The 14,394-nt window shown below is 34.2% G+C and overlaps 6 protein-coding genes across 6 annotated transcripts; 4 read left to right on the top strand and 2 right to left on the bottom strand.

Annotated features, from left to right (window-relative positions):
* Positions 1–52: 52 nt before the first annotated feature.
* On the bottom strand, positions 53–3,096 carry DFA_11120 (uncharacterized protein; the record flags this gene model as incomplete). Its single annotated transcript, XM_004350013.1, has 3 exons — positions 53–1,842; positions 1,910–2,603; positions 2,689–3,096. 3 exons carry the CDS (start codon positions 3,094–3,096, stop codon positions 53–55), a joined length of 2,892 nt encoding a protein of 963 aa, XP_004350063.1.
* A 645-nt stretch (positions 3,097–3,741) lies between these two features.
* Positions 3,742–5,490, top strand: DFA_11119 (uncharacterized protein; the record flags this gene model as incomplete). The annotated part of the gene is made up of 1 exon (XM_004350012.1): positions 3,742–5,490. The coding sequence occupies one exon, from the start codon at positions 3,742–3,744 to the stop codon at positions 5,488–5,490; it is 1,749 nt and encodes a 582-aa protein (XP_004350062.1).
* A 468-nt stretch (positions 5,491–5,958) lies between these two features.
* Positions 5,959–9,618, top strand: DFA_11118 (uncharacterized protein; the record flags this gene model as incomplete). The annotated part of the gene is made up of 6 exons (XM_004350011.1): positions 5,959–5,980; positions 6,058–6,148; positions 6,220–7,087; positions 7,150–7,598; positions 7,659–8,152; positions 8,225–9,618. The coding sequence occupies 6 exons, from the start codon at positions 5,959–5,961 to the stop codon at positions 9,616–9,618; spliced, it is 3,318 nt and encodes a 1,105-aa protein (XP_004350061.1).
* A 225-nt stretch (positions 9,619–9,843) lies between these two features.
* On the top strand, positions 9,844–11,517 carry DFA_11117 (uncharacterized protein; the record flags this gene model as incomplete). Its single annotated transcript, XM_004350010.1, has 1 exon — positions 9,844–11,517. One exon carries the CDS (start codon positions 9,844–9,846, stop codon positions 11,515–11,517), a length of 1,674 nt encoding a protein of 557 aa, XP_004350060.1.
* A 137-nt stretch (positions 11,518–11,654) lies between these two features.
* DFA_11116 (uncharacterized protein) lies at positions 11,655–12,215 on the bottom strand (the record flags this gene model as incomplete). The annotated part of the gene is made up of 1 exon (XM_004350009.1): positions 11,655–12,215. The coding sequence occupies one exon, from the start codon at positions 12,213–12,215 to the stop codon at positions 11,655–11,657; it is 561 nt and encodes a 186-aa protein (XP_004350059.1).
* Positions 12,216–12,508: 293 nt separating this feature from the next.
* Positions 12,509–14,344, top strand: DFA_11115 (uncharacterized protein; the record flags this gene model as incomplete). Its single annotated transcript, XM_004350008.1, has 1 exon — positions 12,509–14,344. The coding sequence occupies one exon, from the start codon at positions 12,509–12,511 to the stop codon at positions 14,342–14,344; it is 1,836 nt and encodes a 611-aa protein (XP_004350058.1).
* Between the last annotated feature and the right edge of the window lie 50 nt (positions 14,345–14,394).

Here is a 14,394-nt window from a genome sequence, read left to right as displayed (position 1 = left end):
TATTTATTTATTATTTATTTATTTATTTATTATTTATTTGTTATAACAGAGTTTATTCTAATAAACTTTGATAAGATTTAATAGTAGATTCTAACAAGCCAATATGCTTTTGAAGAGCAGGAGGAGTTTTGGATGATTTGACGAGTTGATTGGTGCCTTGTCCGAGTGTAAATGCAGCAAGATATTCTTGACAATGTTCTACAGTAGGTTTGATATCAGTTATACTGTAATTGATTTCATTGCTACGAAGGAAATCTTCCAATGGTTGACAGAGTTTACAATAGCAATTGACACAGGCAAATGTAAACTTGGAACCAGAGGTTTGTGTGTTTTTGAGGGTGGTTGTCAATTGGTTGATCTTTGATTTGACAAACTCTACAAATTTCAATGAATTCTCTGATGATGGTGGTTGTTTGGTCTTACTCTTTTCAGAGAGAAGATTTTTGATTTGTTTGAGTATGACAACATAAGCATTTGGGTAGAGTGTCATATCGATGAGTCTAGCATCCAATGTGCTTTCTTTAAGTACCTCGTACATGACACTATCCAAACCTGCTTTGATACAAAAGGTCACCATCTCTACTGCAACCTGTTCAACGAGTGTTTGTTGGTCTTGACCTGGACGATAGTCGAGTTGAGTATTGCGTGCTCCTGAAATAGTCAATGAAAATGGTTTGGATGTATTCAACATGACAAACGAAAAGAATGCAGTCACCTTGCGATGGTATGCGACGGTATAAGTTTTGAGTGTAGCAGCTGGCAATGTCTCTCCTTTCTCTCTGACAATTGCATTGTAATACTTTTGCATGGCGACTGGATAGTATTGGTATTGACGTACATAGTGATCAAATGAAATGATGGGGGTGATAAATGAATCGCACTCTTTAAATGGTCGTGTCAAGTACAACAAAAATACACTTGAAAACATTTGTTCTCTTTTCTTTTTAGTCATATCCTTGGAATGGAATTCATAGAGTATTTCGATGAGTTGAGTAGTGATATCTTTTGGTTCAGTGGGATTGGTAAGCAACTCGAGTAGTTGTTCATGTATCTTTTGACCATCACCAAAGATGTTGCTATAATTGGTAACCATCTCTTCAATCGTTGTCAATGCCTTTGACAATAGATCATAGTGTTTACAGGCATGATTGTCACCACCACAATTACACAATGATCCATAACCCTTGAGCAATATACCAAGTGCCTTGAGACACTTCTTTTTCAATGGATGGTCGACAGTTGGGTCTGAACCGACATCTGGCATCTCTTCAACCGGCACTCTTCCGCACAACTGCTTGATCACTTGTAAAAGATGATCAAATTTGGTATAGTCGTAAATATTAAAAAGACTATTTGGAAGACACGCGAGAATGTCTGCTGGGTAGGTAGCAATGATGGGCATTGGAGTGACATGGAGAGTGGTGACGGATGGTTTCTTGGCAGCTGGTTGTTGACTTTTAAACAAGATTTTAATCATCTTTTTGACCAATTCACGAGACGACGATGGCATCATTGGTGACAAGAGTTGTGACACCTCGATGAATTTCAAAATGCTTGCAATAATATCACCACTTCCATAGACTGATGTATATTGAGTGATTTCTCTAATCATATCCTTTTCTCTATCCTCGTCATTCTCGGTACCGTCCAATGATTTACCAAGTCTTTCCTTTAAGATTCTTTCAGCCATTGCAAATGGTACCAAACTATAAAGACCTCCATCCAAATGTTCAAGAGAATGAATAATTAAACATGATCTTTGATATCTTCTAAAATAAGTTGCTCCTTCATTTCCTGCTGCTTCTGTTGCTTCTTGTTCATATGGTTTTGCTTCATCAAATGCTAAAATTAAAAATTAAAAAAATTAAATTAATATTATTTCTCTATTTGTTTGTTTTTAATATTTTACCATTAGCAGGGAATAATTCAGAGTGTTCAATTGTTTTTGAAGTATTAATTTCATAACCATCAACAATTTCTTTTGGTGAGACTAGATTAAAAGTGTATTCTTGTGGTTCACATTCATTATCGGAAAAATCAACAGTTGTGGATTCGTCGTTTGTGTATCCGGTGAAACCACCCTCCTCTTCAATGTGAATGAATCCAAGACCAACAGCCAACTGTGAACATGGTAACTTGCTAGCTTCAATCAGTGCCGATGCAACTACTGCATCCTTGCCTTTGAGTTTCTCCAAACAAAATGAAGCTGGTGAATAGACATGCTCCAACGAATAGATTAAACGGGAACGTTCACCTTCTCCAAATGTAGATCTGATAGATGAAAGCAACAATTCAGCGTTGCTCTGTGATGATGTTGTACAGGTACCCTTTGATCTAATAAGATTGTAGACCAAGTTGACTCTGTATCCTTCGGTGACTGGTTCTACCTTGTGCTTGCAATCAGCATAGAATGCTACATATTTGACCATCGACTTTGTGTCATTTACAAGTGACACTGTATACGATTCCTTGTCATGTTCAATGACCAATTCACCACCACGATGATGACTTGGTAATGATACTACCATCGTAGCAAACATACCATCAGCCTTTTCAGTATCACGATGACTTGAAAAGAATGCTCCTTTATCATAAACTAACATCTAATTGAAAAAGAAAAAGAAAATAAGAAAAGAAATTAAGTAAGATGTTTACTTTTTTTTTTTAACTTTATATACTTTTACATACCTTGTATAATTCAATAGTAAGATCAGTATCTTTTGGTAAACCTAACCCTTTAATGATTTGTTCAGGGAGAGTTGTTTCAATAAAGGTTTGCCAGGCTTTACCTCCAGTGACAGTTACTTCAGAGGCATCGATTTGCCATACCTTTCTGACACTTAGATCAGTGATGGTCTGTTCACCTTTACCAAAGGGAGCTCTTGTAGATTTATCAATCAACTTTTGAACCGATTCTTGAGTGATTGGAAACTTGAGTTCACCAACATCTTTCACATTGACCTTGGGTGATGCTCTCTTTGAATCACCTTCACAGTACACTTTACTATCTGCTCCTCCCTCACCACTACCCTTGATTTGATTGATAGTTGTTTCTAATCCTTCCAATTCTTCATTATATTCGATTTCTATTGTCATTATTAAATAAATATATACAAATACATATAATTCAACAACTAGTACCTTTCAACAGACTGCCCAAATTTGATGATGTCAATGAAAATATAAATTAAAATTTTTTTATGAACCAGCAAAACTTCGAAGAAAAAGAGGATCTCTCACTTGCAACTTTTATTCAGTACCTATATAGTTTATTATTATTAAAAGTATTTCCTTTACCTCCAACTCAGTATCAAGTAATCTAATCGATCTGATCTACACTTAATTATATATTTTATTTTTGTCTTGATCATAATTTATTATATTGAAGAATGCATTCTTGGGATTCATCAAGTATTTGTTGGTGAGAGGGAAATCATTTCTTTCCCGAGTATTGATGATGTAAGTACCATATATGTGGGTCTTTGGTAATGAATAGGACAATGCCCATTCTAAGCCCGGAAGATATTGGTGATATTTGGAAGATTCGATTTTTCTTTAGAATCCTTCCTTGATGCTCTGAGATGACGTGACTCGGTTTTTGTTGTCTTGATATTTTATCAAGATGGTCTAAGAACACCAACGACTTTGACGAATGGTCACAATTATAAATAACAGCATTGCAAAGAGGAAAGATAGATCAGTCATCATTACTTTTTACTAAAGATAGAGATAAATAAAAGAATGAAGTTATTCAATTCATTAGTATTGGTAGTTGTATCATTATTATTTGTTTGTAATGTTGTAGAATCACAAACTTATCAAACTATACAATTCAACCCAAAGGTTGATTGTTCAAATACATGTGACTATTTCGACGCTTCGAATTGGTTGGGTGGTGTCGTTCCACAGTCATCGAATCAAAAGGCACTCATCACTTTGCAGTCAACTTCCCGACCCCAAAAAGTCTCAGTATCTAATGATTTGGTAGTAGGTGCCATCGATATCAATAATGCTTATATTGCACTCAATGCCAACCTCAAGACCAATGTTCTCACTGTCAATAATTCGCAACTCGTCGCAGTCGGAGACATCTATATCGGTTCAGGTGGTTTCTTCTACAGTGATCTTATGCTCAGTGCCAATGTTGTGTATAATGCCGAAACTTCCACCTTTGAAAACAGTATCATCTCTTTGGATACTGCCACCAACTTGGTGACAGGCGCCGAATCATCGTTTACCAACTGCCAAATCCATTCCGCCAATGACGTCCAAACTATCACCAACGCACCAGTGATTATCTTGTCGGGACCTACAAACAACATGAACGGTGTAACCATAGTCTCATCATCCACCATCCATTTGTTTGTTCAAGGAGATGCCAGCTTTTACCAAAGCTCTGTCTATTTGGTCGACGTCTTTGTCCAAGGTACTCTTGTCGTCGCCGAAGAATCAAATATGCAAACCTCTGGCAACGTCACCGTCCTCGGCAGTATGTGGGTCGAAGATATCTCCACCTTTGAAGCAACTACCAATAGTTTGTTGGTAGACTCCAACTCGACTGTCACTGTCATTTTCAATAATCTCGTTTCCACCAGCGGTGTCACTTTTAGTCTTACCGAAATATATTTAACCGTTTTCAATCAAAGTCAAGTATTGGGAGAGTTGTCGGCCACATCATGCTCTTATTTGGATATCTTTAACTCGACCTTCCAAAACTTGATCTTGCAAGGTTACACTTCTACCGCCGTCTACCAAACATTGTCTTCAGTCAACAATATCGAAGCTCTCAACGCATCATCACCCATCTATTTCGAGTATCAAGGATACAACAATCTCGACGGTTCCTCTGCCTCTTCTGACTATTACCTTGGTGTCATTCTATTGAATTCATCGGTTCTCGAGTTATCCGGTGTCAATACCATCCAAGGTGATTCATCGTCCATTTCTCTTTTTGAAAATGCCACCCTTTCAATGAACAATATTGCATTGACCGTCCCAATCATCATGTCTGCGTACAATGGTAGCACAATCACTGCCACCAACGGTGAAATCACATCGTCCATTCTCTTGCAAGAGGCTAATGTCGTTTTGGGAGGTATCCAAATCACTGGTGATGTGTATTTGACCAACTGCAACGTCACCTCTTCCGACAATGTATTCATTAGAGGTAATTATATGGCCAATACTGACAGCCAGTGGAATATCAACTACCCATACGACCTACCGACCAACAGTCAATCATCGATCATCACTGTCACCGGTCAATTCGTCGGCAGCTTGTCACTCGGTCTCGTCTCCTCAAATGGAACACCATCTGGTATCCCAACAGTCGTTGCCAACACCCCCTACTATATCTTGAGTTCATCAGAATCGATCCCATCATTTGGATACACATTCTCTACTCCATCCGTTACAACTCTCACCCCACACTTTGAAGTTGTCTATCAATACTATACATACTATCTCACCGTTACATTTAAAAATAATTAAATTTAACTAAAAATATTTTAATAAAAAAATATCAATTGATAAATAATAATATATTATATACATATAAAGATACTTCCTTTCACATTTGGTAAATTATATCGTCACTAGAAATAATCTAAAATTAAAACCACGCATATCGTAAGTATCAAAGTCAAAAAGACGGGTCATAAACACACTCACACGTGTAGATTGAACAATAGTACTATTTTCATACAGATAGTTATCATATGATATTGCCCAAGTATACATACATCGAAAGATCTTTAGATATCATCATCATAACAACGTATAAACGAATCGGTTCTTGTTATTATCTCTCCAAACAAATAAATATATTTATAATAAAATAAAAATGATATAAAATTGCTTTGTATTGTTCCCAACAAAAAAGAAAATTAAATATTATACTATAAGAAAAGAAAATAGTTCCAACCAATAAAGTTTAAATTTTATTAATAATAATAAACCATGATCAGGCATTCAGAAGAAGGTATTATTATTTTAATTCCTATATTCTAATTATTATTTTAATTCCTATATTCTAATTATTTTTATTTTTAAAATTAGAACTCAAAGTTAAAAATTTAATTTCAAAATTTAGACCAAACGTTAGTCTTGCACAATCTCTCAAAGGTGACACTGTCTATGAATCATTTCAGTATGTTAATCTCTTACAACTTTATAGATAATTAGATAATTATTTGTGTTAATAATATTTTTATCTTTTAGAAATTCATTTAATTACTTTAAAGATAGACCATGTTTGGGTACAAGAAAAAGAATCTTTAAAGATGAAAAGAATGAGGAGGTGACCTTGGGTGAATATGAATGGAACACTTATCAAGATACATACGATCGATCGATTATGATTGGTAATGGGTTACGTCAATTTATAGATACTAGATCATTCCTATCGATTTGTGCAAACAATTGTATCGAATGGACATTGACAGACTTGGCTTGTATTTGGCATGGTATAAGAGTAGTTCCGCTACATCATCAATCTTCAAAAGACAAGATAGAAGAAATCATGAACAACTGTCAATCAAACAGTATCGTCGTCACACCAGACATTGTAGACAAGATCATCGAGTTGGTTCATGACAATCAACTGCCATGTCTCAAAGTGATCATTCTCATCGGCCCACCACCCCAAAGAGAAAGAGATCTGATTGCCACTTTACCCAGTCACATTCAAGTAAAAGAGTTTAAAGAAATCGAGTCGATTGGTAGAGAAATGGTAGACCTCGTTCCACACAGTCCATTCCGATCGGATGAGTTGTTTGGTCTGATGTATTCGTCGGGAAGTACAGGATCACCAAAGGGTATCATGTTGATGGATAATCTATTCAATCAAACATTGGTCAATGGTACCCTTACAGCTCAACCTTCAATCCATCTCTCTTTTCTAACACTATCACATGTTCAGAGAAAAATAGATCTAATCACTCTCTTTTCAGGTGGTCAAATTGGAATGTACTCTGGTTCAATGGAAACTATTTTTGATGATATTCAAACATTATCTCCTACAATGTTTGCTTGTATTAGTAGATTCTATAATATTGTTTATGATCATTGTAATCTTTTAAAATTATTGGTAAAAAAAAAAAGAAAAAGAAAAAAGAAATAATATTAATTTATTTATTTTTATTTATTTAGAATCAAAAAGATAAAATAAAAGAAGTATTGGGAAATAGAATACAAGTATTTGTTGCATTTGGAGCATTTACAAATCAAACAACAAAAGATTTTATGTCTGATAATTGGCCACATGTTCCATTTATTGATGTTTATGGACAAAATGAAGATACTGGATGTGGTCTATCACAAAATGGTGTCATCATTTCAGATTCAACTCAAATTCGTCTAGAACCAGTTCCTGAATTGGGGTACTCTCCCGACGATAAACCATTTCCACGTGGAGAACTTGTCATCAAGAAACCAACATTCTCTCCGGGTTACTACAACAGACCAGATCTAACTGAACAACAATTTATTGATGGATGGTATTATTCTGGTGATATTGTCTCTATTGATTCAAATAACATATTGACAATGATTGATAGAAAAAAACATGTATTTAAATTGGCAAATGGTGAATTTGTTGCGTATGTCACACAAAACAAACAAACGTAAAAAAAACATATTATTAATTTTTTTTATTTTAGACCAGAAAATTTAGAAACACATTATATAAATTCAACAATGATAGAATCAATTTTAATTTATGGTGATATATATCAATCATTTTTAGTTGGTATTATTGTACCATCAAATGAAATGAAAATCAAATATCCAAAAGCAGATGATGGTAGATTGGTGGATGAATTGGAATCGATCATCTATCAAGATTTATTAAGAATTGCTCGAGAAGTTAAACTGGCTAATTATGAAGTACCTAAATTCATTAAATTGGATTATGATACCGTTTGGAGTGAAGCCAATCAATTATTGACTCAATCAAGTAAAACTTGTAGACATGCGCTCTACAGTTTTTATAAATCAACAATCAATTCAATGTACCAATCACACAATACAAATAATATATCACAATTAATTAAATCAGTTTTAAATATTCATGACGATAATAGTAATTCATTATCATTTACTCAACTTGGTGGTGATTCATTATCTGCAATTAAACTAAGTCATATTTTAAAAGGTAAATATACAAAAAAAAAAAAGAAAAAATAATAAATTTAAATTAACTTTTTTCTTTTTTTTATTTTTTTAGAAAAAATTAATATTGATATACCAACATCAATCATTTTAAATATTGATAATGATTTATCAAAATTGACAGATTTATTGGGTCAATTTATCAACAATAATGATAAGACAAATTTAAAAAATCAAGAAATTAATTGGGAAAATGAAATTAAACTTGATGAATCTATTCAAAAAGGAAACAAAACTGTTAAAGATACACAAAAAAAAAATCAGCAAAGATTCAATGTATTTTTAACTGGATCAACTGGTTATCTTGGATCATATCTACTTTATCAATTATTGGCAGATGAAAGAGTTGAAAAGATTTATTGTTTAATTAGAAATACTAGTTTAAAGGAATCAATAGATATTATTGACCAATTAAATACAAAGTATCGTTTGGATGTGGATAATGGTAAAAGAAATACGTCTAGAGTTGTCATTGTACATGGTGATTTATCGTTGATAAAATTTGGACTGTCGGATGAAGCATTTTTAAATTTGGCAAATCAAGTCAATTTATTAATTCATAATGGTGCACTTGTCAACATGGCCATACCATACAACAATACAAGAGCAGCCAATGTAACCTCTACCATTGAAATGCTTAAATTGTCAACTGCTGGTGATCACCTCATCCCATTGTCTCACATCTCATCGGTTGGTGTATTCCATCTAGAGGATCAACAAGAAATGTTAATTACCGAACAAACTATTCCATCACTTTCAAATCTTGACAAACTCAATGGATACCGTCAGTCTAAATTGGTTGCTGAACAAATCATTCGAGAAGCATATGCAAGAGGATTCCCAATCACTATGCATCGTCCCGGTACCATCTATGCCGATTCAAGAACAGGTGTTGACAATGAAAATGATTTGGTTAGAATGATTACAAAAGGTCTATTATACATGAAATCTTACCCAAGTCAAGACAAAGAAAAATCTGCTGCTTCTTCTCCTTTACCAAGTTATAATTTAGTGCCAGTTGATTGGGTATCAAAATCAATCATTCAATTATCATTAAATCATAAAGAAGATCAAGATCAAACAACATTACCAATATACCATATGATCAATGAAACAAATACATCGATTGCAACTATTGGTCAAGTTATTAGGGATAGTGGATTAATAGGAGAAATGAGGGAAATCAGTTTGGAACGATGGCAAAAAGAATTAATTGATTGCACAGAATCAAATCCACTCTATCCAATGAAATCTATTGTCTCTAATAACAACCGCAACAGTGAAAACCAAAATGATGATGCATATACTTACAAGGTACAATTTAAAACACCTTTTACAACCAACTCTTTAAAAGGTTATCAACTTGACCCATGTCAACCAATTTCAACTATTAATATTCTAAAAAATATTCAATACTTGAATGAATCTTCTGGATTCCTAAAAAAATAAATCATACTTTAAACAAATACCAAATAGAAATTGTTTAATCCTAGTTTATGATAAAGATCAATTGGTTAAAATTGATTATCAAGATAGAAATATCCATTTACAAAGACAAAATTTAAAAATTAATAAATATTTTATCATTTTTTTTACCTCTCACCACGAAGACACCAACAATTAATCAAATAGATTTATAAATGATATTTTATCGATCATCTTATACTGTAAAAGATGCAAGAAATATCAGAAGTTTTACAACACTATATCTTATCAAAATATAATACAAAGTTTCAACCTTTTTTCGATAGTAGAGACAGTCACATACAAAGATCTCCAGATCGTATGGTTCATCAGAATGGTTTCTCTCGATGCGGTTACCACATCTATCATATTATTGAAAGGTATGGTCATAGAGAGTGTATAAGTAATCTAGCCTTGGTTTGTAAGAGATGGTTTCGTATTTTAAGAATGTTGACGGCTCAAAATGTAAAAGGTGTATCGATGGATGATCTACCATTCAAGATACATGATCTAGACAACTTTAAAGAACAACCCTTTTTACAATATTTACCACTCTCATTGGCCCATGTGCATACATTCATCATTGATTGTGGTAGTAATGAAAGAAACAATGTCAACTATTCTAGACCAGGCTCTATACTATCAATCATCAGCGCAATGACATCTTTGGAAAGAGTCATATTACAGATAGTGTTTATAACACTTGATGATCAACCAGAAAAAAAAGACAACCGGTATGAAAAGAGAATGCTAGATTTGGTGGAATCAATCAATAGATTAGAGCGGGATGGTAGTCATGTCAAGATACAAGCAAATCTGTTGTTGATGATCTATGATGGCAAAAACAAACCATCAAAAGGTATTTGGAGTGACTTTGACAAATTTCTGTCTAATGACAGTGGAGTAGAGGTGACTGAAATGACCTTTGACCATTGGAGTGGTTGTCAAGATCCTTATGATTACGTTTTTGAAACAATATTCAATACAGCGGTATCACTAAAACAAAAGAATATAACTATTGACCTTTCTTGTCATAGTGAAGGATCCTTTCCAATAGGCTTCAAGTTGTTTGAAAACATTGATGCCAATGGTGTAAATTTGGAAAGAGTCAATATCAAAGGTGGACTTGTCAAGATTAGAGATATCAACGTATTGCTGCAATCAAAGACAATTAAATCATTGACAATTGGATTTCAATGGCACAATGAATATGACCAACATACAAAACAGGGATTTGATTCATACACTGGTTATCCAGAAGACAAAGAATGGAAACGTCTAAAACAGGAATCTGCCCAAGCGATTGATATAAACAACCAATATTCTGTATCTCCATTACTTGAAGAAATGTCACAACGTCTCCAACACAACAAAACACTAACTTCTCTAACAATCAAACATAGTTATGTACCTAGTTTGGGTGGCAACTGGCAACTTGCCAAAAGATCGATTCATTTGGTAAAAGATTGTTTTGCAAATATATTATCAAACAATCAAACCAGTTTAAAACATTTAGAATTTGAAAGAGCAGATGATTATTTAGATGACAGATTCTACCAATCCATTGCAAATAATACTACTTTGGAATCACTTAAACTTTGCTTTTTAAAATATTCTAAATCCAAAATTGACACTACCTATCAAGAATACCTAAAACAAATAGTTGTATCGATTAGTAAATCACTTTCAATCAATCGATCACTTCAATCTTTGGAAATCGGTGTACCTTTTAGGGACGATGATTTATTTTATAAAGTAGATTTAATGAACCATTTCAGACTAATACCCAATAGAAATTGTTTAATCATGATGTATAAACTTAAAGATAGCAGTTTTGAATATCTTCCAAATTCTTTAAAAAGTCAAGATTATTACTCCATTTAAATATAAATAATAATAATAATAATAATATTATTATTATTGACCATTATGTAAAAATAAATAATTAAAATAAATAATTAAAATTTAATTTTAATGTGTGTTGTTTGTGATGTTTAATTATAGATAGATTATCTATCTATCTATTTTTTAATGATCTTTTGTTGTTGTATTACTTGAGTTTCCGATGATGACTCTTCTTTTTCTACTGATTGTTCAGTTGTCTTTCTTTTCTTTTCATTATTATTATCATCCTTTTCGTTTGTTGTTGTAATTTTACTGTCTTCTTTTGTATCATCTTTTTCAATAGTAGTAGCATTTTCTTCTTTTTCTACCTCCTTATCCTTCTCCTCCTCTTCCTCTTTTTCTTCCTCTTTCTCTTCATTCTTTATCTTTTTTTTGTTGTTGTTATTATTTTCTCTTTGTTTCTTTCTTTGTTGTTTTCTTTGTTCTTTGATCTTTTCACTAAATGCTCTTAATTCTGTTTTAGTATCTGCTGACAGTTTATCCTTCTTTACACCTTGTAGAGCACCTTCAAGTTCCAACAATCGATTGATACAAGCTGTGGTATCATGTTCTTTTATCTTTAACCATGCCTCCTTTGCACCAACACTCTTTAACTGTTCAACCGTTGTGATACCAACTCTATTTAATTGTTTCTCAAGTGCTTTTCCAATATTATTTAATGTTGTTAAATCTCCCATTATTATTATTATTACTTTTTATTTATTATTGGTATTTGCACAGAGATACAACAAAATAAAGGTTCGAATGATGATCATCATTCCACAAGAAATTTCGCTTGCTTCAAGATATTTTTTTTCGAGTTCAAGTCGCAGCGACGAGAGAACTCGAAGCTAAACCATCATCTCGAGTCCTACAACAACAACAACAAAAGATCAATTTTAATATATCTTTAATCTTACCTTATTTATTTGTTTATTTCTTTAATATAACACAAACTAAAGAAATAGAAAGAGAGAAGACAGAGAGAGAGATGTCAAGAGGATACTTGTATTTTTTTAATTTTTGTGTACTTTTATTATTTTTAATATTAAAAACCACACAACCAACATTAGCATCTTCATCACCATCATACACATATTCTTCATCTTCATCATCTTCTTCAGAATCTTTAGAGATTATAGAATATGATATTACATCATGTAATGGAGATTGTCAATACTTTGATAAGACTGTATGGATAGGAGGTGTAATACCTAATACAGCTAATTATCATGCAGTGATCAATGTGACTGCCGATAATAGACCACTCAACATATACATCAATTACGCTGATTTGACAGTTGGAGCTTTGACTGTTATTTCAAATGGTCGTTTCACAGTGACCGTAGATTCAGGTGTCGACGTTGACATTGTACATGACTTGCAATTGGCTGGTAACTATGATTTCACCGTTGACAACAATCAGACGTTGACCGTTGGTAACTCGATCCAAGCTAGCAAGGGAAAGATAAGCTTCTCGGGTGCCGACATGGCATTTGGATACGGGTCATTTACTGATGGCTGTTTATTGGTCGTTCAATCAGCTTCGACGTTTACTTCAATCGATGGTGTCTACCTCGACTCGATACACATGCTTTTGTACGCAACTATCAATCTTGGTGGCAAGAGTTATGTCTCCAACGTTGACTTTGACCTACGTGACGCATTGGTAACTGTCCAAGACGCCTACATAGACAATACAAGTATCATGTCCAATATGTTGACCGTCGAGGGGACACTGGTGATTGGAACGGGCAGTAACTTGACTTCATTTGGTAATGTGACGGTCATTGCACCTGGTTTGATCCATTTGCAAGAGGGTGCAGTGTTTGTGTCACAGCATTCGCCAAACATAGTCGGGCCGGTACACCTTTTACTCGAGATGGCGTCAGACGAGGGTAGCAACATCACACTCGGTCATTTTGACCAGCTCGTCATCAACGGATCGACGTTGATGGGAAGTTCGAACATTATGGACCTGTCTGGTGAGGTGTCGTTTGTAGACACTTATTTTGGTCAGTTGTCGTACGCCATCTCGTCGTCGATCAACATTCAGTCGACAGGATGCACCTATAACCAGATTGGTGCCATCTCTGATGTGTCCTCTGGACCGGTCTACTACATGATGTCGGGCTACAACGAGCTCAGCAACACGGCCGGTATGTCAGCCGACAGCACACAATTCTTTTTGAATGTCGGCGCGACGTTTAACGTGTCCAACGGTAACGTCGACCTCAAGTCTATCGGGTCGTCCATCGTCGTTAGCTCACGTGCCATGCTCTACGTTGGAAACACCGTCTTGACAGTTTCGACCATTGTCATAAGCGCACTTCAAGGTCTTGCACATCTCATGTTTGAGAATTCACAAATCACCTCTTCTATCATTCTCCAACGTGCCACACTCAATATTACCAACACACATATCATTGGAAACGTTCAGTCTAGTCAATCAACCATCAATATCATTGGCAATGATAATGGCGACGTTGTAGTCTTCAACAACAACTATATCGGCAGTGGTGGTCTAACATCGTTCAACATCATCTCACCCATTCTCCCAACCCAACCATCACAAGCTATTTTCAATATCAACGGTCAATACCAAGACACAACCGGTACATTCTCATTTGGACTCTTACAAAACAGCAAAGGGTCGTACCCTCAAATCACCGCCAACACTCCCTACATTATCCTATCCTCTCTCAACCAAATATCAATCAACACTACCCTATGCTCATTTTCAACTTCATCCGTTACATCCCTTTCACCTACCTTTTCACTCACTCAAAGTTTACCAAATTATTTATTAACCATTACATTTAATTAGACAAAGACAAAGATTTAATAGATCAATTTAAACAAATACCAAATAGAAAT

The sequence above is a fragment of the Cavenderia fasciculata genome, assembly GCF_000203815.1.
Source record: "Cavenderia fasciculata unplaced genomic scaffold Scf_EUAJFUG02HR96I-5, whole genome shotgun sequence".
Lineage (NCBI taxonomy): Eukaryota > Evosea > Eumycetozoa > Acytosteliales > Cavenderiaceae > Cavenderia > Cavenderia fasciculata.
This window is presented reverse-complemented; position numbering and strand designations above follow the sequence as displayed.